Source organism: Hyaena hyaena, unplaced genomic scaffold (genome assembly GCF_003009895.1).
Source record: "Hyaena hyaena isolate Hyena2069 unplaced genomic scaffold, ASM300989v1 scaffold_754, whole genome shotgun sequence".
In the NCBI taxonomy this organism is placed as follows: domain Eukaryota; kingdom Metazoa; phylum Chordata; class Mammalia; order Carnivora; family Hyaenidae; genus Hyaena; species Hyaena hyaena.
The window spans coordinates 506,908-530,308 of record NW_024081381.1 but is presented as its reverse complement, the minus strand read 5'-3'; the positions used below and the strand labels follow the sequence as shown (position 1 = coordinate 530,308).

Genomic DNA, 23,401 nt, shown 5'->3' with positions numbered 1-23,401 from the left:
TGACCCTTCCCTGCTCATGCTGTCTCTCTCTCTCTCTCTCTCAAAAATAAATAAAACATTAAAAAAATCAAAAAAAGAAACCATTGCTTAATCCAAGGCCACAAAGATTTATGCATGTTTTCTTCTAAAAGTTTTATAGTTTAGCTCTTACATTCATGTCTTCTTTTTTTTTTTCTTAGTTAATTTTTGTATATGGTGTGAAATAGAGGTCCAGTTTCATTCTTTTGCATGTGGATATCCAGTTGTCCCAACACCATTTGTGGAAAAGACTTTTTCCCCACTGAATTGTCTAGGCATGCTTGTCAGAAATCAGTTGCCCATACTGTATATATTTATTTCTGGACTCTCAATTCTACTCCATGGACTAATATATCTATTTTTTTTTCAGTTTATTTATTTTGAAAGAGACTGAGACAGTGCGAGTAGGGGAGGGATGGAGAGGAGAGAGAAAATTCCAAGTAGGATCCACACTGCCAGCACAGAGCCTGACATGGGGCTCGAACCCACAAAACCATGAGATCATGACCTGAGTCAAAACCAAGAGTTGGATGTTCAACCAACTGAGCTACCCAGGTGCCCCATTTATTTATCTATTTTTATGCCAGTACCACACAATCTTGATTACTGTAGCCATGTAGTACATTTTAAAATCACATGGGGCGCCTGGGTGGCTTAGTCGGTTGAGCGTCCGACTTTCGCTTGGGTCATGATCTCGCGGTTCGTGGGTTCGAGCCCCGCGTCGGGCTCTGTGCTGACTGCCAGCTCAGAGCCTGAAGCCTGTTTCAGTCTGTGACTCCCTCTCTCTCTGACCCTCCCCTGCTCACGCTGTCTCTCTCTCTCTCCTAGAAATAAATAAAACATTAAAAAAAAATTAAAAAAAAAAAATAAAATAAAATCACAAAGTATGAGTCCTCCAACTGTGTTTTTCTTTTACAAGATTGTTGTAGCCATTCTGGGTCCCTAGCATTTTCATATGAATTTTAGGATCAGTTTGTCAATTTTGCAAAGAAGCAAGCTTGGATTCTGATATGGATGGCATTAAACCTATAGATCCGTTTGGTGAGTATTGCCTTCTTAATACTATAAAGTCTCCAATCCATGAATTTATGATGTCTTTTCATTTATTTCAGGTCTTATTTAATTTTGTTAATGTTTATTTTGAGAGAGAGAGAGAGCAAGTAAGGGAGGGGCGGAGAGGGGCGCACAGAGGATCTGAATCAGGCTCCTCACTGACAGCAGAGAGTCTGACATAGGACTTGAATCCACGAACCATGAGATCATGACCTGAGCCAAAGCTGGTCACTTAACTGATTGAGCCACCCTGGCACCCAGATCTTATTCAATTTCTTTCAACAGTGTTTTATGGTTTTAAGTATACAAGTCTTACCCATCTTTTGTTAAATTTATTACTAAGTAGTTTATTCTTTTTTATGCTATTGTAAATGGAGTTGTTTTCTTTTTTTTTTAATTTTAATGTTTTTATTTATTCCAGAGAGAGAGAGAGAGAGACAGCACGAGCAGGGGAGGGTCAGAGAGAGAAAGAGACACAGAATCTGAAGCAGGCTCCAGGCTCTGAGCTAGCTGTCAGCACAGAGCCCGACGCGGGGCTCGAACCCACGAACCGTGAGATCATGACCTGAGCCGAAATTAGATGCCCAACCGACTGAGCCACCCAGGTGCCCCTGGAGTTGTTTTCTTAACTTCATTTTTGTCTTCCCCAGTTCGCACTCACGCACCTATAAGGTTGTCTTCTTAGTGGACTCTTGTCTCTTTTCCTCCCAGACTCCTGCGGTTCAGTGTCCTATGGCTTCAGGCCTTCTCTGAGAGATGCAGGCGAGCAAAATGTATGGAGCTCCCTACTTCTCTGCCATCTTGCCTCTCCCTTTAACTTCATTTTTGGGCTGTTAATTGCTATTATATAGAAATATGACTAAGTCTTGTATGATCTAGTACCCTGCAACCATGCTGGGCTCATATACACATAAAATGTAGTCTTCATATATATGTAATGGCTTTATTGTGGGTTCCTTAAGATTTTTCTCTGTATAAGATCAGATCATGTCATCTGCAAATACTGTTAGTTTTACTTCTTTTTTTTTTTTTTCCAGTCTGGATGCTTTTAATTTCTTTTTATTGCCTAATTGCCCTTCTATTCAGTACATTGTTGAATAGAAATGGTGAGAGAGGACATCTTTGTCTTGTTCCTGATCTTTAGGACAAAGTTTTTAGTCTTTCATCATGAAGTATGATATTAGCTTATAAGTTTTTTTGTAGATGCACTTCTTTTTTAATTTCATTGTAGGGTTTTTTTTTAATTTTATTTTTATATAATCTCTATACCCAATGTGGGGCTTGAACTCATGACCCTGAGATCAAGAGTTGCATGCTCTACGAAGCCAGCCAGGCACCCCATTTTGTAGATTCACTTTATCAGGTTGAAGAAGTTCTCATTTGTTCCTAGTTTGTTGAGTGTTTTTTTTTTTTATGTTTTATTTATTTTTGAGAGAGAGATAGAGACAGCGTGAGCAGGGGAGGGTCAGAGAGAGAGGGAGACACAGAATCTAAAGCAGGCTCCAGGCTCTGAGCTAACTGTCAGCACAGAGCCCGATGCGGGGCTTGAACCCACAAACTGTCAGATCATGACCTGAGCTGAAGTCAGACGCTTAACTGACTGAGCCACCCAGGTGCCCCTGTTGAGTGTTTTTATAATGAAACGGTATTGAATTTTGTCAAATGCTTTTTCTGCATCTGTTGAGAAGATCATGTGGTTTTTGTCCTTTATTAATATGGTATATTACATTGGTCTTCTTATGTCGAACAAATCCTGCATTTCTTGGATAAATCCCACTTGTTTGTGGTGTATAATCCTTCTTATATGTTGCTGAATTCTATTTACTAGTATTTTGTTGATGATTTTTGCATTTATATTCATAAGAGATACTGGTCTATAGTTTTCTTGTTATGTTTCTGTCTGGTTTTGGTATTAGGTTAGTGCTGGCCTCATAAGTTTATTTCCTTTTATGGCTGAGTAGTATTCCATGAAATGGACATATCATGATTTGTTTAACCATTCATTTGTTGATAGACATTTGGGCGTTTCTAGTCTTTTCTGTGTTATAGCACACCTGTAATTTACAAAGTTCTACTCCTCTGTGCACACACATGTGAAAGAGTTTCTCCAGGGGCAGAGGATAAGTCCACCTTCCCATTCATTAACCCACCAACCCATCTATCCATCCATTCATCTATGTACACATTCATTCATTTACTCATCTGCTGCCCACTTTTTCTCCCTTTCTCCCTCCCTTTCTTCTTTTTTCCCTCATTTCTATTTTCTTTCTTCCTTTCATAAATCATCTATCTCCAGGCATATGACATCTGGGTCCAAGGCAAGCTGTCTTTTTTTAAGTTTGTTTATTTATTTTGAGAGAGAGAGAGAGAGCAAGAGAGTATGCAAGCGAGAACAGGGTAAGAAGAGAGAGAGAATCCCAAGCAGGCTTCTCTCTTGTCAGTGCAGAGCCCTATTTTGAACCCACAAACTCTGAGATCATGACCTGAGCCGAAACCAAGAGCCATATGCTTAACGAACTGAGCCACCCAGGCACCCCTCCCCTTTTTTAAGTTTGTTTATGCAAGCTGTCTTTTAAAAATAGGCAGGGAGCGTGGCCCAGGGGGCCCTGGGTGCCTACCTGCTGGGTAGCCTCTCGGTATGGGTGGCCTCTGTAGCCTGGGGGTGGCAGTGCTGGAGGCAGGGACCAGTGGTGCCCCAGGGACCCTGTACCCTCCACCATGCAGTAGGAAGGCCACTAGATTCTGTATACACAGATCAGCAGGTGCAATAGCCGTGCTCGGCTCTCCTATGATGGGCTCAACCATTAGAAGGTGCCAATCCCCTGCAAGAGTTTATTTGAAAAATTTTGTTCTATAGGGATGGATTGATGTTTCAAATTGAATAAGCCACCAAGCAGTGCACCAAGATCACCCTGACGAATCCCTGGGACCCTCTAGACATTCCTCAGAATGCCTCCTTTGAGGACTAGTTCTCTGTAGGGGGCCCCAGGAGCAGATCAAGGTCCAGAAGTGGTCTGACAGAAAGTCAGCTAGATCATATGAAACCTGGATTGACATTTATTCAGTTAAAAATGGTTATTCTGTCCAGAAAACCTCCACCAAAGCTGTGATACTGTCCATGCAGTTTTTCAACATGCAGCTGGGCATTAAAGACCCCTGGGTTTTTACCCTGCTGAGCACCTGCCAGATGGCCCAGCCAGAGAGGATGAGCATGAACTGTACCTGGTAAGCCCATGAACGCAGAAGTGGCAGCACTAGGCATCATCCCCAGCTCGAGAGGGATTTGAGACTTGAGAAATGAGAAACGTCATTGGAGATAAATACCATAATTGTAGGAAGATAAACATTGATGTGGGTTTTTTTTTTTTTTTTGTATATATGATTTTGACTACTCAAGCTATGTTTACAGAATGGGATGGAATGGAGAATGTGTAAATATGAACAGAAGAGATGGCTAAGATAGAGATTGCAGACATTTGAATAGCTTGTGTGGGTGCTAGCTTTCTGCGCGTGCTGGTGTATCTAAGTGCAGTGGCATACGTGGGGCGAGCGTCAGCAGGAGCAGGTTGCCTTGGCCAGGAGGAGTGTTTCATTACCAACATTACTGAGAATTGCTGGTTTGCTGCCATGTGGTGGTGATAAAGTGCAGAATGATTTTAGTCCGTTTTATTATTAATGTTTAAGTTCTGTGCAGATAAAGGCCCCTTTATTGCCTGCACCAGGGTGATGACTGTTCCCCCTGCAGCTGCCTTAGCTGGGACGACAAAGTAATTCCTTAAAATCCCTTCCAGACTTAAGAGCTTTATGGTATGACCCGATTGATGCAAATTTGGGGAGGAAATGAAAGACTATAATAATACAAAGTAATTTTTCCTCAAAGAGAAACTTAAAAATGTTTATTTATTTTGAGAGCGAGAGAGCGCATGTGGGAGGGAGAGAGAGAGTCCCAGGCAGGCTCTGTCTGTGCTGTCAACTAAGAGCCCCATGTAGGGCTCCATCCCATGAACTGTGACATCATGACCTGAGCTGTAATCAAGAGTCGGATGCTTAATTGACTGAGCCACCCAGGTGCCCCTCAAAATGACATTTTATTTTATTTTTAAAAAAAGTTTTAATATTTAAAGAATTTTAATGTTTTTATTTTATTTTTGAGAAAGAGAGACAGAACATGATCAGAGAGAGGGACAGAGAGAGAGAGAGAGACAGAATCCGAAGCAGGCTCCAGGATCTGAGCTGTTGGTACAGAGCCTGATGCAGGGTTTGAACCCATGAACTGTGACATCATGACCTGAGCCCAAGTCAGACAGTTAACAGACTGAACCATGTAGGCGCCCCTCAAAGAGACATTTTAAACAAGAGGGTTTGAAAATCTTAATGTCTCTACGTAGGTAAGCATGAACCACATATGCTTCCTTTTTTTCTATGCAAGAGTATTGATATGTGTGCTGAATCCTCACATACTTGTCAGGAGACCTAGAAAGGCAGATAGTATTCTAAAAATAGCATTGAACTGGGAGTGAGGAGGCAATTGTCTCCAAAATCCAGGACTAGAATTCCCTTGTTCTTGAACTCCTTTGATTACCTAAATGCACTATGCTTTCCCTCACTAGGGCCATCCTGGGGCACTGTTTCACTACCTCTTTGTGTATGTAACTCCTGTTCATCCTTCCTAGGTCAGCTCACACTTGACCTTCGCAGAGCTGCTCCCGAGCCTGGATTGGGTGCACCTTGTAGCTTGAGCATGCTGTTTGCACAATACAGATTAGGCTGTGTGTTAATTTCCTTCTTACTGGACACTATTGCCCACTAGCCTGGCTATGAGCTCCTTGAGTACAGTTACCACGTTCTGTTTACTTTTATATGCCCAGCACCAAGTAAGTGCCTGGCACATGATCAGTGCCCTAAGCATTTGTAGAGAATGCCAGCCTCTCTTGTCGTTAGGTTACTCATCTGTGAATGGGTTTGGTTTGCTGACATCTAGGGGGACTCCTAGTAATAAAATTTATTGTTCTAGATTCTTCTACTGTTGTGATTCATCTGGCTATCTATCACTTATTACTGGGAGAAATGTGTGAGATCTATATTACACTGGAAATCTGTATTACAGTTTGTTATTTTAATAAGTATTTAGTTGCAAAAATAAATAATAAATAATTAAAAACAGGCAGGAAGCCTGCTACAGCCTTTGGCAAACCTTTCACATGCTGAAACTCACATCTTTATGCATCCTCTCTTCTCAGGGTTTTGGGGGCTCTTTGGGGGGGTTCACTCATAGGGTCTAGCTGAACCACCACCTGGGGACTGTTTAGAGACTAGAGTCCACAAGACTAGAGGCTTGCTCACCTCAGGAGACTGTCGTATATGCTCCTTCATCCACCACTCATTCAGGAAGCTGTACCCTTTCCTTTCCCTCGCTGCCTGCCTCATTTGCTGGTTTGTCCTGGTTTCCGAACTCTAAATGTCTTGGACCCCTTCTCTAGTGATAGTTTCTCTTTTGGTGAACTCATCCAGTCTGTGTCTTCAGAGTATCTCCATAATCTAACCACTTTTTATCACCTCCCCTGCCGGCACGGCACCACCGCTCGCCTGGACCACTGCGGTAGCCTCCCCCGCAGAGTCCCCTGTTCCTGCCCCTGCCCCCACAGCCTATTTTCTTCACAGCAGCCAGAGGGAACCTGTTAAATCCTGTCAGATCACGGCCCTCCTCTGCTCATGACCCTTCCGTGGCTCCCCTGCCACTCAGAGTAAAAGCCAGAGTTCTCTCCGTGGCCCACAAAACCCTACACAACGTGTCCCCCAGCCCCTGTCTGACCTCACTCCCTGCTGCTCCCCCTTCCACTCACTGCTCACTCTGCACTGGCCTCACTGTTCCTCACGCACCAGGCACATTCATGCTTCAGGGCCTTTGCACTGCCTGTTTTCTCTGCCTGATATTCTCTTCCTCCAGCTATTGGTGCACCTCCTACGCTCATCTCCTTGGATCTGCATGCAAATGTCTTCTCAGTGAAGTTTCCCCTGACCATCCCATTACACGTTAGAAACTGGCCCAGCAATTTTTTAAAAATTTTTTAATGATTTATTTATTTCTGAGAGAGAGAGAGAGAGGCAGCGTGAGCACGGGAGGGTCAGAGAGAGAGGGAGACACAGGCTCCAGGCTCTGAGCTGTCAGCACAGAGCCCGACGCGGGGCTTGAACCCACAAACTGTGAGGTCATGACCTGAGCTGAAGTCGGATGCTTAACCGACCGAGCCACCCAGGCGCCCCTGCCCCAGCAATTTTTATCTGCATTCCCTCTTTTCCATGTTTTCTTTTGTTCCAAATCATTTATCATCCTCTAACATACTTAATATTTTCTTTATGTTTTTAAAGTAGGCTTCACACCCAGCATGGAGCCCAATGTGGGGCTTGAACTCACAACCCTCCAGATCAAGACCTGAGCTGAAATCGAGTCTCAGATGCCTAACTGACTGAGCCACCCAGGTGCCCCCCTTACTTAAAAGAAAAAAAGTTTATTTATTTTGAGAGAGAGAAAATGCACATGCGTGGTGGGAGGGGCAGAGAAAGAGAGAGAGGAGGGAGAATCCCGGGCAGGCTCTCTACTATCAGCACAAGCCCAATGTGGGGCTCGATCTCCCAAACCCTGAGATCATGACCTAAGCCAAAATCAAGAGTCAGACACTTAACCAATTGAGCCACCCAGGCACCCCCATATTTTCCTTACTTTATTTTCTGTCTCTCCCACTAGCATGAAAACTCCCCAAACCTAGATATACTTACCCTTTGTGTTCAATACTGTCTCCCCAGTGTCTGGAACAGGGCCAAGCATACAGTGGGTGCTCAATATATGTATATTAGTTGACTGGATGGTGTTGGGAGGGGGAGAACAGAAACAGATGAAATTTGTCTTGTTCCTGTCTTCTCTGTCAGGAGCTGAGCCTCAATTGAGATGAATCTGGACCCACCAGATCCAAAGGTAGAAAGTATCACATACCCTGGGGGTGAGATCAGATAATCCATTCCAGGAGGAGATAGCATCACCTGAGGTGGTCCTTAAAGGTTCCATGGGACTCACAGAGATCTTGAGGTTCAATCAGGCCTACGGGGTGGAGGACACAGGAGGCAGCACTTTGAAAGGAAGAGGTGAATTCCAAAAGGGTGAGATGAGAAAGGATGGGCTCACTACCAAGAACAATCTGTCAGGGGCCCTGTATCCCAAGGACCCTAGATTTGGTCCTCAGAGATGTCATACCCTGGTCACTGAGCCCCATAGAGCTCGGAGACCTCACACCTTAGACAAATATCCATACATAGCACTGGGACAATAATAATGAAGAGCTCCTGTTAATTGAGAGGTTTTTCATTTATTAGGGGAGCCTTGGATGGAGGACATTCAGGCATGTAGTTTTGGTCCTAAACCCAACTCAGGTCCCCTCAGTAGGAAGAGTGAAGTGCTGAAGTCCTCAGTCCCTGGAGATCTCTGGGCTTGGATGAGAGTTTGCAGGAAGGAAGGGAGAGGGAGACATCACAGGGAACAGAATGGTGGAGGGCCAGTCTCAATCATGAAGAGATATAGTTGGACACCTCAATCAGGTTTCTGTCAGGATCTCGGAAGTAGATGGACATAATGGGTCCTTTTGTCCCTGTTCTGGGGACTGGACCCTTCTCAATGGGGACATCACAAGCCTGAAGTGGGAGAAGAAGATAAAAGGCATTCATCAAAGTCCAGGTGTGAGACCAAAATTCACTTCCTAAAAGACCCCTCATACCTTTCTGACTTTATCTCCTACCATTCTCCCCTCCCTCCCTCTGCTCCAGCCATTTACCAGCTGTATGGCCTCGATCATGGTACCTAATTGCTCTGTAACTCAGTTTTCTCATCTGTAAAATGGGGCTGATAATGGTGCCTAGAATTATCTAGTAAGTGGCAGAGCCAGAATTCAAACCCCGGTAGTCTGGGCCAAAGTCCATATTTTTAACCCCTCTGCTTTCCCCCACTTTACTTCTTTTTTTTTAATGTTTTATTTATTTCTAGAGAGAGACACAGCGTGAGCAGGGGAGGGTCAGAGAGAGAGGGAGTCACAGACTGAAACAGGCTCCAGGCTCTGAGCTGGCAGTCAGCACAGAGCCTGACGCGGGGCTCGAACCCACGAACCGCGAGATCATGACCTAAGCGAAAGTTGGACGCTTAACCGACTAAGCCACCCAGGCGCCCCTCCCCCACTTTACTTCTAAACCAGACTTTTTCACCAATACTTTCCAAAGAAAGAATATATCCAAGACCTTAATCTGTGTTCCCAAAAGGAAAACGAATGCTTCTCTTACATTAAACCATTTTAAGTGCTAGAAGGACACCAAATTAATTATTTCCTCTTCAATCCTATTTCAATCCTTTTTTTCCCTTTTTTTAAATGTTTATTTTTGAGAGAGAGAGAATGTGAGAGAGGGAGAGGGAGGGAATATGTGGGGGAGGGGCAGAGAGAAAAGGAAACACAGAATCCGAAGCAGGTTCCAGGCTCTGACCTGTCAACACAGAGCCCAACATGGGGCTCAAACTCAGGAACTATGAGATCATGACCTGAGCTGAAGTCAGATGTTCAACCAGTTGAGCCACCCAGGCACCCCGTTTTTTGTTTTTTGTTTTTCTTCTTAAGTAATCTCTACACCCAACATGTGGCTTGAACTCAGGACCCAGAGGTCAATAGTTGCATACTCTTCCTACCGAGACAACCAAGTGCCCCCTATCTCAAGCCTTCTGGTTCTATCAAGAAGAAAGGCTCTGATGGATGCTAACAAGGCCTTAGCACCTCCCCAACCATTTGCCAAATCTCCCTTTGTAACATCAGGCCCAGAGAGTTCAGAGAAAGGAAGTGGACAGAATCTAATGACTGGTGTTTTTATAGCTGTTTGTTTTTACAGTTAACTTCCCTTTGTGTCAGGATATAATGAGCTTTTCACGTCCTTGGTTGAACCTTTCCTTTTTACATAAATGCATCTATGTAAGAAGAATTTAGGTTTGTGTTCTTTACAAGCGTGATGTCATGTTTCCTTTCAAAATAAATTTGTTTACATGAAAAAATGATGTCAGGAAAAAGAACGAGCAAATGGTTGTGTACAGGCATTATCTGGATGTGACAAAACTTGTTAATGTCTGAAGTTTGAGGAAGACCCTGCTGGGTCGTGCTTCTGTTTTCACCATACCTGCAGCAGCTTTCTCAAAAAGAATGGATGTTCAGCTCACCTTGAGGTGCTGGACCATTTCCTCCAAAGGTACGTCTGTGATAAGACATATGTCCAGGGAGCTGGGAACTGGGTGAGCAGCTTTGGGTTCAGATTCCTTTCCCACCTCATGGAGGTTAAATTTCTGGTCTCCAAAACACAGTGCTTTCCGGTTGCCCTATTTGGGAAGTAAGAAAAACTGAGAACAACCTCCAAGATGAGTGTGAGGCAAAGCCCCCTCAATACCCTAACAAGGTTTTAAAAAAATTATACTGGGGCTTTTAATTAAAAAGAAACCCCTCGGGGCACCTGGGTGTCTTAGTCAAGCATCTGACTCTTGATTTCTGCTCAAGTCATGATTTCGCAGTTTGTGGGTTTGAGCCTCACATTGGGCTCTGTGCTGACAACACTCAATCTGCTTGGGATCCTCTGTCTCCCTCTCTCTGCCCCTCCCCCGCTTGCTCTCTATCTGTCTAGCTCAAATATAAATAAACATAAAAAGACTTTATGAGGTGCCTGAGTAGCTCAGTTGGTTAAGCATCTGACTTGGGCTCAAGTCATGATCTAGCAGTTTGTGAGTTTGAGCCTCACATCGGGCTCGCTGCTGTCAGCACAGAGCCCGCTTTGGATCCTCTGTCCCCCTCTCTCTCTGCCCCTCCCTCACTTGTCCCTCCCCCCTCAAAAATAAACAAAAAAATATTTAATTTAAAAAATGTTTAATTTATTGTCAATTTGACTAACATACAGTGTGTAAAGTGTGCTCTTGGTTTTTGGGGTAGATTCCCGTGATTCATCACATACAACACCCAATGCTCATCCCAACTGGTGCCCTCCTCAATGCCCATCACCCCCCTTCCCCTCTCCCCCACCCCCTCACCAACCCTCAGATTGTTCTCTGTACTTAAGAGTCTCTTCTGGTTTGCCTCCCCCAAAAATTTTTTAAAAAAATTTTAGGGGCACCTGGGTGGCTCAGTCAATTGAACATCCAAGTTCAGATCAGGTCATGATCTCATGGTTCTTGAGTTCAACCCCCACATCAGACTCTCTGCTTTCCACACAAAGCCTGCTTTGGACCCTCTGTCCTCCTCTCTCTGCCCCTCCCTAATAGTGCTTTCTCTCTCAAAATTAAAATAAATATTACAAATTTTTTAAAAACAACAGCCCCTTGCCCTACCCCAGTCTCAACTGCTTTGTGTGTATGCACCTGCGTGTCTGTGTGTGTTTATTTCTTCTGGAAATTATTTCCATTTCTTCAAATAATATGTAAATACTACCCATGGCAGAGATAGCAGTTTGTCTTAATGTACATTTATTTAGTATATGATGTAACATACACTTCTCTCTTTTTTCTTATAAACAACCCAACTTGTGATGGGGTCAGTTGTGTGCCCAGCTTAAAAAGCCTACATTTCCCAGCATTCCTTGCTAGGAGGCCATGTAAGATGGACCAGACAATGAGATATGAGCAGAGGTTGCTGGTGGGGCTTCTGGAAACCTCCCTGTCCCACCAAGCTGGCACTTCTTGCCCATTCACTTCCTCTTCCTTTCAGCCAATGCTTGAGCCCCAACTGCCTACAGAGGTTGTTAAATGAGAGAAAAAGGAAACTATCTTCTTTAACCCATTGTTAGTTGAGTTTTCTGCTCTGTGCCTCCAGACACAGTCCCTGACTGATAACAGGCAACTTTAGACATTTTCTTGATTTAGCAACATTAGATATTTTTCAGTCCTCTCCCTGCTATGATAAACAAGAATTTAGCTCATCTGCATTACTACCCCTCCAAATCAAATTCTATCATCATTTTTAATTTCTATTTTAGTTACTTTATAATTAAAAAATTGTTTTTTAATGTATATTTATTTTTGACAGAGCGTGCCTGAGCAAGCAGGGGAAGGGCACAGAAAGAGGGGACAGAGGATCCAAAGTGAGCTCCATGCTGACAGCACAGAGCCCGATGTGGGGCTTCAATTCACAGAACCTCCAGATCATGACCTGAGCCAAAGTTGGATGCTTAACTGACTGAGCCACTCAGGCGCCCCATAATTTCTTTGTAATTTTTAAGTAACTCACTTGTATCTTTATGTTTTGATATATGAACTACAGTCAGGATCTTATTGGCTCTCCTGTCTTTTTCATGTCACCTCTGTCTCCACTTCTGTCATTTCTTTGATCATTTTCCAATTTCTTTCTTTTCTATCACCATGGTTAATACCATGACCTATCAGAAAGCGACTTTATTTCACATGAGTTACAGTTTGAGTATAGAATTTGAGGTTGCAGGTTATTTTCCTACAGCCTTTGAAATATGTGCCTTCATTGTCTTCCTGAATCTGGTGTTGCTAGTAAGAAGTCTGATGTTAATACGTTTTTCATTCTCTTGTAGATGATACATCCACTCTCTGCTCCTGCGCAGCTTTTAGGACTTTTTTTGATCCTAGATATACTGACATTTCACTCCGATGCGTCTAAGTATAGGGAACTGAGGCATCACACGCCTCATTATCATCCTTGACCCATGCAAGGCCCCTCTCTAGTTTTGTTTCTGTTCATCTTTTGGTTTTCTTAGGTTATCATAAACAAGTGTATTATCGTTTTATGTGTGTGTGTGTGTTATAAACAGTACCATGCTGTAGATCTGATTCTGTTTCTTCATCTTTTACTCAGTGTGATCTTTCTAAGACCTATCCAGTTCATTATGTGTATATATCCAGTCTGATGGTGCATACGTCTACTTTTGCACATAGCATTGCATGTTGGTTTTAAATGTTTACCCTATTTGTCATTTCATGGGCCTTTTCACTTTAAGACATATTAAATGTCTCTGCATTTCTCATCTTTTTAAAAATATATTTTAGGGGCAACTGGGTGGCTCAGTCGGTTAAGTGTCCGACTTCGGCTCAGGTCATGATCTCACGGTCTGTGGGTTTGAGCCCCGCGTCGGGCTCTGTGCTGACAGCTAGCTCAGAGCCTGGAGCCTGCTTCAGATACTGTGTCTCCCTCTCTCTCTGACCCTCCCTGCTCATGCTATCTCTCTCTCTCAGAAATAAATGAAAACATTAAAAACTTTTTAATATATTTAAAATTTTTTTATGTTTATATATTTTTTAAATGTTTTTTTTTTTTTATTTATTTCTAGGAGAGAGAGAGAGAGAGAGACAGTGTGAGCAGGGGAGGGTCAGAGAGAGAGGGAGTCACAGACTCTGAAACAGGCTCCAGGCTCTGAGCTGGCAGTCAGCACAGAGCCTGACGCGGGGCTCGAACCCATGAACCACGAGATCATGACCTAAGCGAAAGTCGGACGCTTAACCGACTAAGCCACCCAGGCGCCCCTATGTTTATATTTTTTTTGAGAGAGAGAGCAAGCTGGTGTGGGAGGGGGGAGGGGTCAGAGAGGGAGAGAGAAATCCCAAGCAGGCTCTGCACTGACAGCATGAAATCATGACCTGAGCCAAAACCAAGAGTCAGATGCTTAACTGACAGAGTGACTCAGGCACCCCTGCATTATCACCTATTGTTTGAATTTTTAAAAATTTTTAATGTTTGTTTATTTTTGAGAGAGTGAGAGAGACAGAGCATGAGGGGTGGAGAGAGAGGGAGACACAGAATCCGAAGCAGGCTCCAGGCTCTGAGCTGTCAGCACAGAGTCCGATGTGGGACTTGAACTCAGAACCATGAGATCATGACCTGAGCTGAAGTCAGACACTCAACCGACTGAGCCACCCAGGTGCTCCAAGCTTGTTTGAATTCTCAAGGATAATATTTAATCTCTGAAAAGCTTTTTTCCCTTGGATCTCTCTTTCTTGGTATCTTTCTTTCATCTGTTCCAAACTGGACTGATTGTTTTCTAGATATCTTTCTGGGATCTTTCTCTTGGGATCCACTGTGTCCTGGCTTTGGTGTCTTCCCTTTTTCTGGCTTAATCACTCATTTTGATGTAGCATGCTCTCCTAATTTTCAAAGCAAGTGGGCAAAGTTTCTGAGTCTTTCTACATCTAAGGTTTTAAAAAATTTTTTTAATGTTTATTCATTTTTGAAAGACAGAGAGAGACGGAGTGTGAGCAGGGGAGGACCAGAGAGAGGGAGACACAAAATCCAAAGCAAGCTCCAGGCTCCCAGCTGTCAGCACAGAGCCAGCTGCAGGGCTTGAACTCATGAACCGTGAAATCATGACCTGGGCCAAAGTTGGACGCTTAACCAACTGAGCCACCCAGGTGCCTCAAAAAAATTTTTTTAAGTGGCACCTGAGTGGCTCAGTTGGTTAAGTGTCCAATTTTGGCTCAGGTCATGATCTCATGGTTCGTGGCTTCAAGCCCTACATACAGCTCTCTGCTGTGAGCGTGGATCCCACTTTGGATCCTTTGCCCCTCCCCTTCCCCTCCCCCCTCCCAAAAATGAATTAACATTTTTGTAAAAAAAAGTAAACTCTCTACACCCAACATGGGGCTCAAACTCACAACCCCAAGATCAAGAGTTGTGGGGCTCCTTGGGGGAAAAAAAAAGATCAAGAGTCAAGAGTTGCAAGCTCTACTGACTGAGCCAGCCAGGAGACCCATATATCTAAGAATGTTTTACTCTACACTCACCTTGATTAATAGTTTGGTTGGACATAGAATTCTAAGTTGAAAATTTCCCCCCAGAATCTTGAAATTGGGGGCACCTGAGTGACTCAGTTCGTTAAGCATCCAATTCTTGATTTCGACTCAAGTCATGATCTTAATGCCTCGTGAGTTTGACCCCCACGTCAGGCTCTGTACTGACAGTTGGAGCCTGCTTGGGATTCTTTCTCTCTGCCTCTGTCCTGCTCACACATGCGTGCTCTCTCTCTCTCTCTGTCTTTCAAAATAAATAAAATTAAGAAAAAAGAATGTTGAAATTGTTCTGTTGTCTTCTGGTCTCTGATGTGACTCTTGGGCAATCTGATATCTGCATATTTCTTTTTTCTTTGTAGTTGAACTACTTTTCTTTTTTTTTTTAATTTTTAAAATGTTTTATTTATGGGGCGCCTGGGTGGCTTAGTCGGTTAAGCATCCGACTTTCGCTTAGGTCATGATCTCGCGGTTCGTGGGTTCGAGCCCCGCATCGGGCTCTGTGCTGACAGCCAGCTCAGAGCCTGGAGCCTGTTTCGATCTGTGACTCCCTCTCTCTCTGACCCTCCCCTGCTCACGCTTTCTCTCTCTCCTAGAAATAAATAAAAAACATAAAAAAAATGTTTTATTTATTTTTGAGAGAGAGATAGAGACAGCATGAGCAGGGGAGGGTCAGAGAGAGAGGGAGACACAGAATCTGAAGATAGGCTCTAGGCTCTGAGCTGTCAGCACAGAGCCTGACACAGGACTCGAACCCACGAACCGTTAGATCATGACCTGAGCCAAAGTCAGACGGTTAACAGACTGAGCCATCCAGGTGCCCCACTACTTTCCTTTTTTTATATAGTTTAATTTTTTTATTGTTTATTTATTGAGAGAGAGCGTGTGTGTGCATGCGCGCGCGCACACACACACACACACACACACACACACACTCACACGGGGGAGGGGCAGAGAGAAGGAGAGACAGAATTCCAAGCAGGCTCCACGCAATCGGTGTAGAGCCCAATGCAGGCCTCAAACTCACAAACTATGAGATAGTGACTTGAACCGAGATCAAGAGTTGGACGCTTTACCGATTGAGCCACCTAGGTGCCCCTAACTACTTTTCTTTTTAACCTCTTTGAAAGCTCTTACGATATTTGTTTCTACTTTGATGTTCTATAACTTCACAAGGACATAGCTAAGTGTCAATGTGCTGGATACTCAGTTAACCCTTTCCATACAAAGACTGGAAAGTTCTCTTGAATTACTTTTATGGCAATTTCCTCCCTTCCTTTTTCTCCATTCTCTCTCTGGAAGTTCCATTATTCAGAATTTGGAATCTTCTACATTGATCCTTTAAATTTTTCTCACAGATTTCCTGTGGGGGGTTTTTGAGGAGGAGGGGGTTAAAAATATTATAACCAAATTCCATTTCACTTGCAATTTGCATTTGGGAAAGTGATTACCTTGAACGTTGTGACTTCCATGCCCAGGATCTTGGAATATAACATGGTGGTGTCTTCGATACTCTTTACTGTCATCACAATGTGGTCGAGTCTATGGATGAGACATGGGGAAGGAGTCTGACTGCTGTTCCTCCGTGACTTAAAAAAAAATTCAAAAGAGATCACATTGCCACTGGTCAAACCCAGGTTTCCTCTTTTCTTCTCAGCTCCCCTCATCTCCACAATGACTATACTGCCTCCTCAACCCCATTTCCAGGGGCAAAGTCCTGGGAGAAAACTTGAGGAGAGTCTTATCACCTATGTGTAGATTCACAAGAGTCTGCCATGACCATGCTCTATTGTTTTCTTTTTCTCTTTCCCCTTCCAGAGGGCTGGAAATAAAGTTAAGGGAAGTGGAGACCAAGACAAAACCCTCTCTTGTTGTCCCCAAGCCGGAATTCATCTCTTTTGCAAGGAATGACAGGACACAGAGGAGCCCCAACCCCTAAAAGCACAAGCCCTCTGTTAGCTAGTTTAACCCAGTCCCCTTTTTTCTCACTCCTCAGCTGTGCCAGGACTGGAAGGGAGCATCTCATATGAAATAAATGTTTCTAGGCATGTGTGTTTACACACTCACCTTGACACCTAGTGGGAGGGCACACCTCCCCCCTTCTTACTTCCTGCCCTCAGCACACTTCCCACCTGATCTTCCTCTTGATTTGTATTCTTTACTAATTTGTGTATATTTTTACACTACATCTGCTACAGGATTATAAGGTGCCTGTGGTCTGGCACTATAGCACAGTATAGTAGTTAAAAGAACAGATTTGGGGAGCCAGACTGATGTTTAATTAATCTTGCTGTGCCTTGGTTTCCCCTTCTGTAAAATGTGCATGATTTTATACATATAAGATTATTGTGAACATTAAAAAAAAAAGGATTGGATTTTTAAAGGCTTTGAACAATACCTGACACATAGCAAGTGCTATAAAAGACAGCGATGATGATGATGTTGTCATGGTTATCTTGTTAAATTTCAGATTCCCTACCACGGCTCTTAGTCTCTACAGCCTCATCCATTTCTTTTGAACTCCAAGCTACATTGTCCTTTGCCTGTTCTTCATAAGGACCATCTTTGGGGCGCCTGGGTGGTTCAGTCGGTTAAGCGTCTGACTTTGGCTCGGGTCATGATCTCACGGTTCGTGGGTTCGAGCCTGTGCTGACAGCTAGCTCAGAGTCTGGAGCCTGCTTCGGATTCTGTATCTCCCTCTCTCTCTCAGACCCTCCCCTGCTCACACAGTCTCTCTCTTTCTCTCTCTCTCAGAAATAAATAAAATATTTAAAAAAGGGCGATCTTTGTATCTTTGGCATCTGGGCCTTATGCATATCTAATGCATATGCTAATATCTGTCTCTATGACTAAAATATAAGTTACATAAAGGTAGAGATTTCAATCTGTTTTGTTCCCTACCTGTCCCAAACAACTAGCAGATGTTCAGTAATATCTGTTCAATTAGCGGATATCTACTACAACAGTTAGGCCCAGCGCCTAGCACAAAGTCTGACTTTGATTCGATTCCATTTCACCCTATACTATTATATTCATTCCATTCCACTGTGTTCAATTCTATTCAATCCATTACATTTTCTTTTCTTTTTTGATTTTTAATTGTTTTATGTTTATTTTTGAGAGAGAAAGAGAGAGAGAGAGAGGAAGGGAGAGGCCGAGAGAGAGGGAGACACAGAATCCGAAGTAGGCTCCAGGCTCTGAGCTGTCAGCACAGACGGGGCTCGAACCCACAAACTGTGAGATCATGACCTGAGCCAAAGCCAGATGCTCAACCGACTGAGCCACCCAGGCGCCCCAATCCATTACATTTTAAACAATTGATTTCACTGAACCCCAACTTTAAAAAATGCTGTGCTATTGTATGTTCATGAGTGGAAGAGGCATTAGCAATGTTGCTGAGTTTTACTGTCCTGGTGGATACAGAGGATCCACAGGGACACAGAAGCAGTAGAATGAGAAAATGACTGGCGTTTGGGCTGCATTGAAAATAAAGTTGAGTGTTAAAAACCTTTCAATGTCTATAGGGTCTGTAATAGCACCCCCTTCTCATTCCTGATATTGGTAACATATTTTTTTCTCTTAATTGCTTGAGAGAAAACAGACATTACTAATATTTTATTAATCTTTTTCAAAGAACCAATTTATGACCTTGTCAATTTTCTCCAATGTATGTTTGCTTTCTATTTTACCCATTTCTGTTCTTTATAATTCCTTCCTTCCACTTTCATAAAGTTCAATTTGCTGTTGCTTTTCTAGCTGCTTGATAAGGAAGCTCAGGTCATTGGTTTTCAATTTTCCTGATCTCTGCATTTAGAACTATAAATTACCCACTATGCACTGCTTTAGCCACACACCCCCAATTTCGGTAGTCATTTGGAAATCAACTCAACCCATTCCTTCCATTTTTCAATTCCCTGCCAGCTCACAATCCCCAGATCCTGTTTTGCAGATAAGGAACTCCATCCTCACAAATTCAAGGATGAGCAGGGCTGGTTCTCTTAAGGACCCAGAAGAAGACCAGTATGGTTTAGAATCCAAGAGTGAGTGAGGCATGAGCAGGTGGAGAAGGCAAGGGCCAGATAGTTCAGGGTTGTTGAGGCAAGGTTGGGGAGGCTGGTTTATAAAAAGATCATCAGGACATAGTAATCATATAAGGCTTACTCTTTGCCAAGCCCTGTTCTAAGCACTTCCTGAAATGTAATCCATCTTATTCCCCACAGTAACTCGCTCTATATAATACAGAGTGCCCAGAACACGATGCCCTCCCTCCTGCCTCCTCTTTTTCTACACAGTCCTCTATAAGGTCTCCTTCAGGGTGTCAGGGGCCCCTGGAATTCTGGCAAAGATCAAGGTCAGTGCCCTGTTTCCTGGCCCCTCCCCAGACTGCCCATCCTGATGTTCCTGGCCAAACTGGCTCCCTGGAGCCACCCTGAGGGAGCAGAGCAGCCAGCACTCAGCCCAGGCCCACTCCTGCAGACGCGTTGCAGTCTGACCTTGTTAGAACAGACACTTTCCATGTCCCTCTGCTGCCCTCTGCTTGTCTTTGAAAGAGAAAGAGAGCGGAAGACGGGAAAATGGATGTCAGCACCTCAGGATAGCCCACAGAGAAGGGAAGCAGGTTACCAGGTCTGGGCTGGGTGATCCCCAGCCTTGGTGCAAACGCCTATGCCCCAGGCCCCCCGGATCACCCCACTCACCTGCTTCTCTCTGCCCCACATCCTGGCTGGCAGCCTGGAGGCGAGACGGCACAGCATGGCAGGCTCGACCTCCTTGCCCTGGAGCCTCCAGACAACTGTTTGGCTCAGTGCCTGGAGATCAAAGGGCAGAAATGGGAGGGCCCCAGGCTGAGGACTGCCGGTGGTGACAGAAGTCGGCAGTACAAGTACAAGGACTCTGATATAACACTCAGGGCCTCGAAAGTAAAAGCTTATGGTGTGACTTGGTCAGCTCAGGATGCCATAACAAAGCACCACAGACTGGGGAGCTTAAACAAGAGAAATTAGTTTTCTCACAGTTCTGGAGGCCAGAAGTCAGAGACCAGGTGCTTGCAGGGTCACATTATGGTGACATCTCTCTTCCTGGCTTGAAGATAACCACCTTCTCTCTGTGTCCTCACATGGTGGAGAAAAAGAGCAGGCTCTCTGGTTTCTTCTTATAAGGGCACTAATCCCATCAGGACCCCACCCTCATGACCTCATCTAATCCTGAACCCCCCCCCCCCGCCCCAGGCTTCACCTCTGAATAACCACTCTGGCTTATGGGTCTGTTTCTGAACTGAGACCTCTAAGCTATTATGTGATCTATGTTCCAGGGTGCAATGATTCCGAATTCTTTTGGGGTGTGAACTCTCAGGTTTTACCCATCCCCACTCACCCCTTACCATGCCCTCTCCCTCCACTGTTGAGAGGGAACATTCGTCAGTCCCCCTGCTGTTTACCTTACCCTGAACTGAGTTCCCTCTCTGAGGGGGTTACTGGTCTAGCTCCTGGGGCATGTGAGTTTGAGACTTTTGTTCCTAGGCACACCCTGGATATACCTCCCCCCCACACACACACAAGTTCTCTGTGCTGTGCATATTGATTTTGGCATATGATTTACCCTTATAATTCATGAATATAGGTTTGTTATAAAAAGTTTCAATAGCATATCAGCATATGGACTGCAAGGATATCCTCCATTCTCCAAAAATTACCACTGAGGTCAGTTTCTGGTGTTTCCTTACACATGCACACACATACGTGTCACCATAACCAGGCCCCGCTTGCTTTTCTTTGTCAACAGCCTGTCCTGTGGAAGGCACCCCCAACCCCACAAGCACACGCAGGTCCCACTCATTCTGTCTCACACCCAGCGGGTGCTCTGTGGTAGAATATGAACCCCCAGCATTCATGTCACTCTGTAAGTCATTGGTCATTGGCTATATGTGGACATTTACAAGGTTGTCCCAATTGTTGGCTCCTACCAGTCTTGTGCCCACAGCTCTGAAAAATGTGCGTGCATGTTAGATAGAGTTAGAAGTGGAAATACGGGATCAGAGGGTTCATTCATTCACCAAACCAAATTAGTGCTAATCAAACACTAATGAGTGCATTCTGTGTACTGATTGCTGTTCTAAGTGCTGCGGTGACATGAAAAAACTAGATGGACAAATGTCCTTGCCCACGAGGAGCCGACATTCTAGCTGGGGAGGAAGAGGGTGTAAAATGTTGATTTCCATAGATGTTTCACAAGATGCTGGAAGGTTTTACTCCCATTAGCGGTGCCTTTACCTGCTTCCTCTCCATGACTCCCTGCGTGCTGGAGTCTGTGGCAGGAGGCTGACTGCTTTGGTCTTTGCTCTCTACAAAATCTGCAGGGTCTAGGGCTGGGATGGTCTATTTGGGTGTGTGTGTGTGTGTGTGCGCGCGCCATTGGGGAGGAGGCTATGGGAATTGAATGGTCCGCTGGAGAGAATGAGGGGAAACAGAATAGAAGAGGCCACTTAATGGTGTGGACTGGAGCTAGGGACACAGTGATCCACTGAATTAGGCATGAACAGCCCCTCGAAGGTCACACCCACAGAGGGTGTGCGGGAGTAGCAGTGCTGAGGAAGCCAGTACTGTCTTAGGATACAGCATTGTGTGGACACCCTTTGGGTCACAGACACAGGGGTGTGCATAATTCTGGAGTCACACAGGGTGGAGTGTGAACAGTCTTGGGGCCACATAAACAGGGGTGTGGCCACCACACGAGGTAGTACACACTGGGGGGTGGACAGCCTTGGGTTACTCAGATGGGGGTCTGGGCAATCCAGAAGTCACACACAGTAGGGAGTGGATACTCCTTGAAACACACACACTGGCAATTTCACACTTGGGATCACACAGAGTAGGTTGTAGACATTTCTGGGGTCAGATTGACTGGTGTGTTGACACCATGGTAGTCAAACAAAGTGGGAAGCAGACTGTCCTGGAGTCAAACAGATTTGCATATGGACACTTCTGGTGTCATGCACGCTAGGGAGTAGACACTCCTGCGTCACCCAGACTGGCTAGTAGATATTCCTAGGGTCACACATGCCAGGGTGTGGACATCCCAGGGGTCACAGAGCAGATTGGATTGTGGAGCTTTTGGGTCACTCAGACTGGGATGTGGGCACTCCTGGATTCAGCCTAAGGTGTAGACGACTATGAGGTAAGAATGAATGGGTGTGGACAGACATGTCATCTTGAGATGGAGTTTGATTACTCCTGGTGTCACGCATGCTGGCGTGTGGACAGACATAGGGTCACTCAGAGGTGTGAACACTCCAAGGGCTCTGTTACTCACACTGGAGAGTGGAAATCTCTGGGGTCACACAGAGGGGGTTTGGGACACTCTTAAAGTTAAAAACACTGGGGAATGGAAACGCCTAAAAGCACACATATTGCAGATTGGGCATTCCTCATGTTGCACAGTTTAGGGTGTAAACATCTACAGTGTTATACAAGACCGAGGGGTAGACATGCCTGGGATTGCAGTGACTGAGGTAAGGACAGCTATTTGATCAAAGAAATCATGTGTTGGCACCCTCAGGTCAGAAACTGAGGTGTAGACCCTCCTGTGGTCACAGAGTGGTTGATGGACGCTCCCTGGTATAGACTTAGGAGTGGACACTGCTGAGGTCACAGACTATGGTGTGGATGGGATCACATAAACCAGGATGTGAATTGTCTTGGGGTCACACAGACTGGGTGTGGACATCCCTGCAGTCACACAAACAGGTATTTGGACGCTATTGGTTTCATGCAGTAAGGAGAGCAGACTGTCAAGGGAACACACACGCTGAGGACTTAACACTTCCGGAGTCACTCATATGGGGGTTTGAATACTCGCTATCATAGACTAGGGTGTGGACGCTTTTGGTGTCACACAACTTGGGGGGTGGACACTCCTGGGGTTACACACACTGGGATGGGGACACCTCTGGCATCACACACAGGGATGTGCACATGCATGATGTCACACACAGTGAGAGGACGTTCCTGGGGTCACACAGATTGGTGAGGGAATGATGCTACAAGTGTGCATTTGGTGACCCTGATTAGGAGGAGAAACTTTAAGGGGGCTTGGGTGGCTCAGTCAGTTGAATGTCCGACTTTGGCTTGGGTCACGATTTCACAGTTTGTGGGTTCAAGCCATGCATGGGGCTCTGTGCTGACAGCTCAGAGCCTGGAGCCTGCTTCAGATTCTGTGTCTCCCTCTCTCTGCCCCTCCCCTTCTCGCACTCTGTCAAAAATGAATAAACGTTAAAAAGTGTTTTTTAGGGGTGCCTGGGTGGCTCAGTTGGCTAAGCATCCAACTTCAGCTCAGGTCATGATCTCATAGTTCGTGGGTTCGAGCCCCGCATCAGGTTCTGTGCTGACAGCTCAGAGCCTGGAGCCTGTTTCAGATTCTGTGTCTCCCTCTCTCTCTGCCCCTCCCTAGCTCTCACTCTGCCTCTGTCTCAAAAATAAATAAACGTTAAAATTTTTTTTAAAAAGTGTTTTTTAATTAAAAATATTTTAGGGG

At 44.7% G+C, this 23,401-nt stretch overlaps 1 protein-coding gene and 1 pseudogene across 2 annotated transcripts; one reads left to right on the top strand and one right to left on the bottom strand.

Moving 5' to 3' along the window:
* The first annotated feature begins 3,371 nt into the window (after positions 1-3,371).
* Positions 3,372-4,300, top strand: LOC120221034 (annotated as a pseudogene).
* A 4,112-nt stretch (positions 4,301-8,412) lies between these two features.
* GLOD5 (glyoxalase domain containing 5) lies at positions 8,413-19,626 on the bottom strand. Of its 2 annotated transcripts, XM_039218302.1 has the most exons (4): positions 19,570-19,626; positions 16,324-16,461; positions 10,310-10,465; positions 8,413-8,754 (listed from the first exon to the last, which is right to left on the bottom strand). In XM_039218302.1, the coding sequence occupies exons 1-4, from the start codon at positions 19,624-19,626 to the stop codon at positions 8,629-8,631; spliced, it is 477 nt and encodes a 158-aa protein (XP_039074233.1). In that variant the 3' UTR covers positions 8,413-8,628. The 2 variants fall into 2 exon arrangements, with proteins under 2 accessions (XP_039074233.1, XP_039074232.1); XM_039218301.1 differs by lacking the exon at positions 19,570-19,626 and having other exon boundaries at positions 16,324-16,539.
* Positions 19,627-23,401: the final 3,775 nt, after the last annotated feature.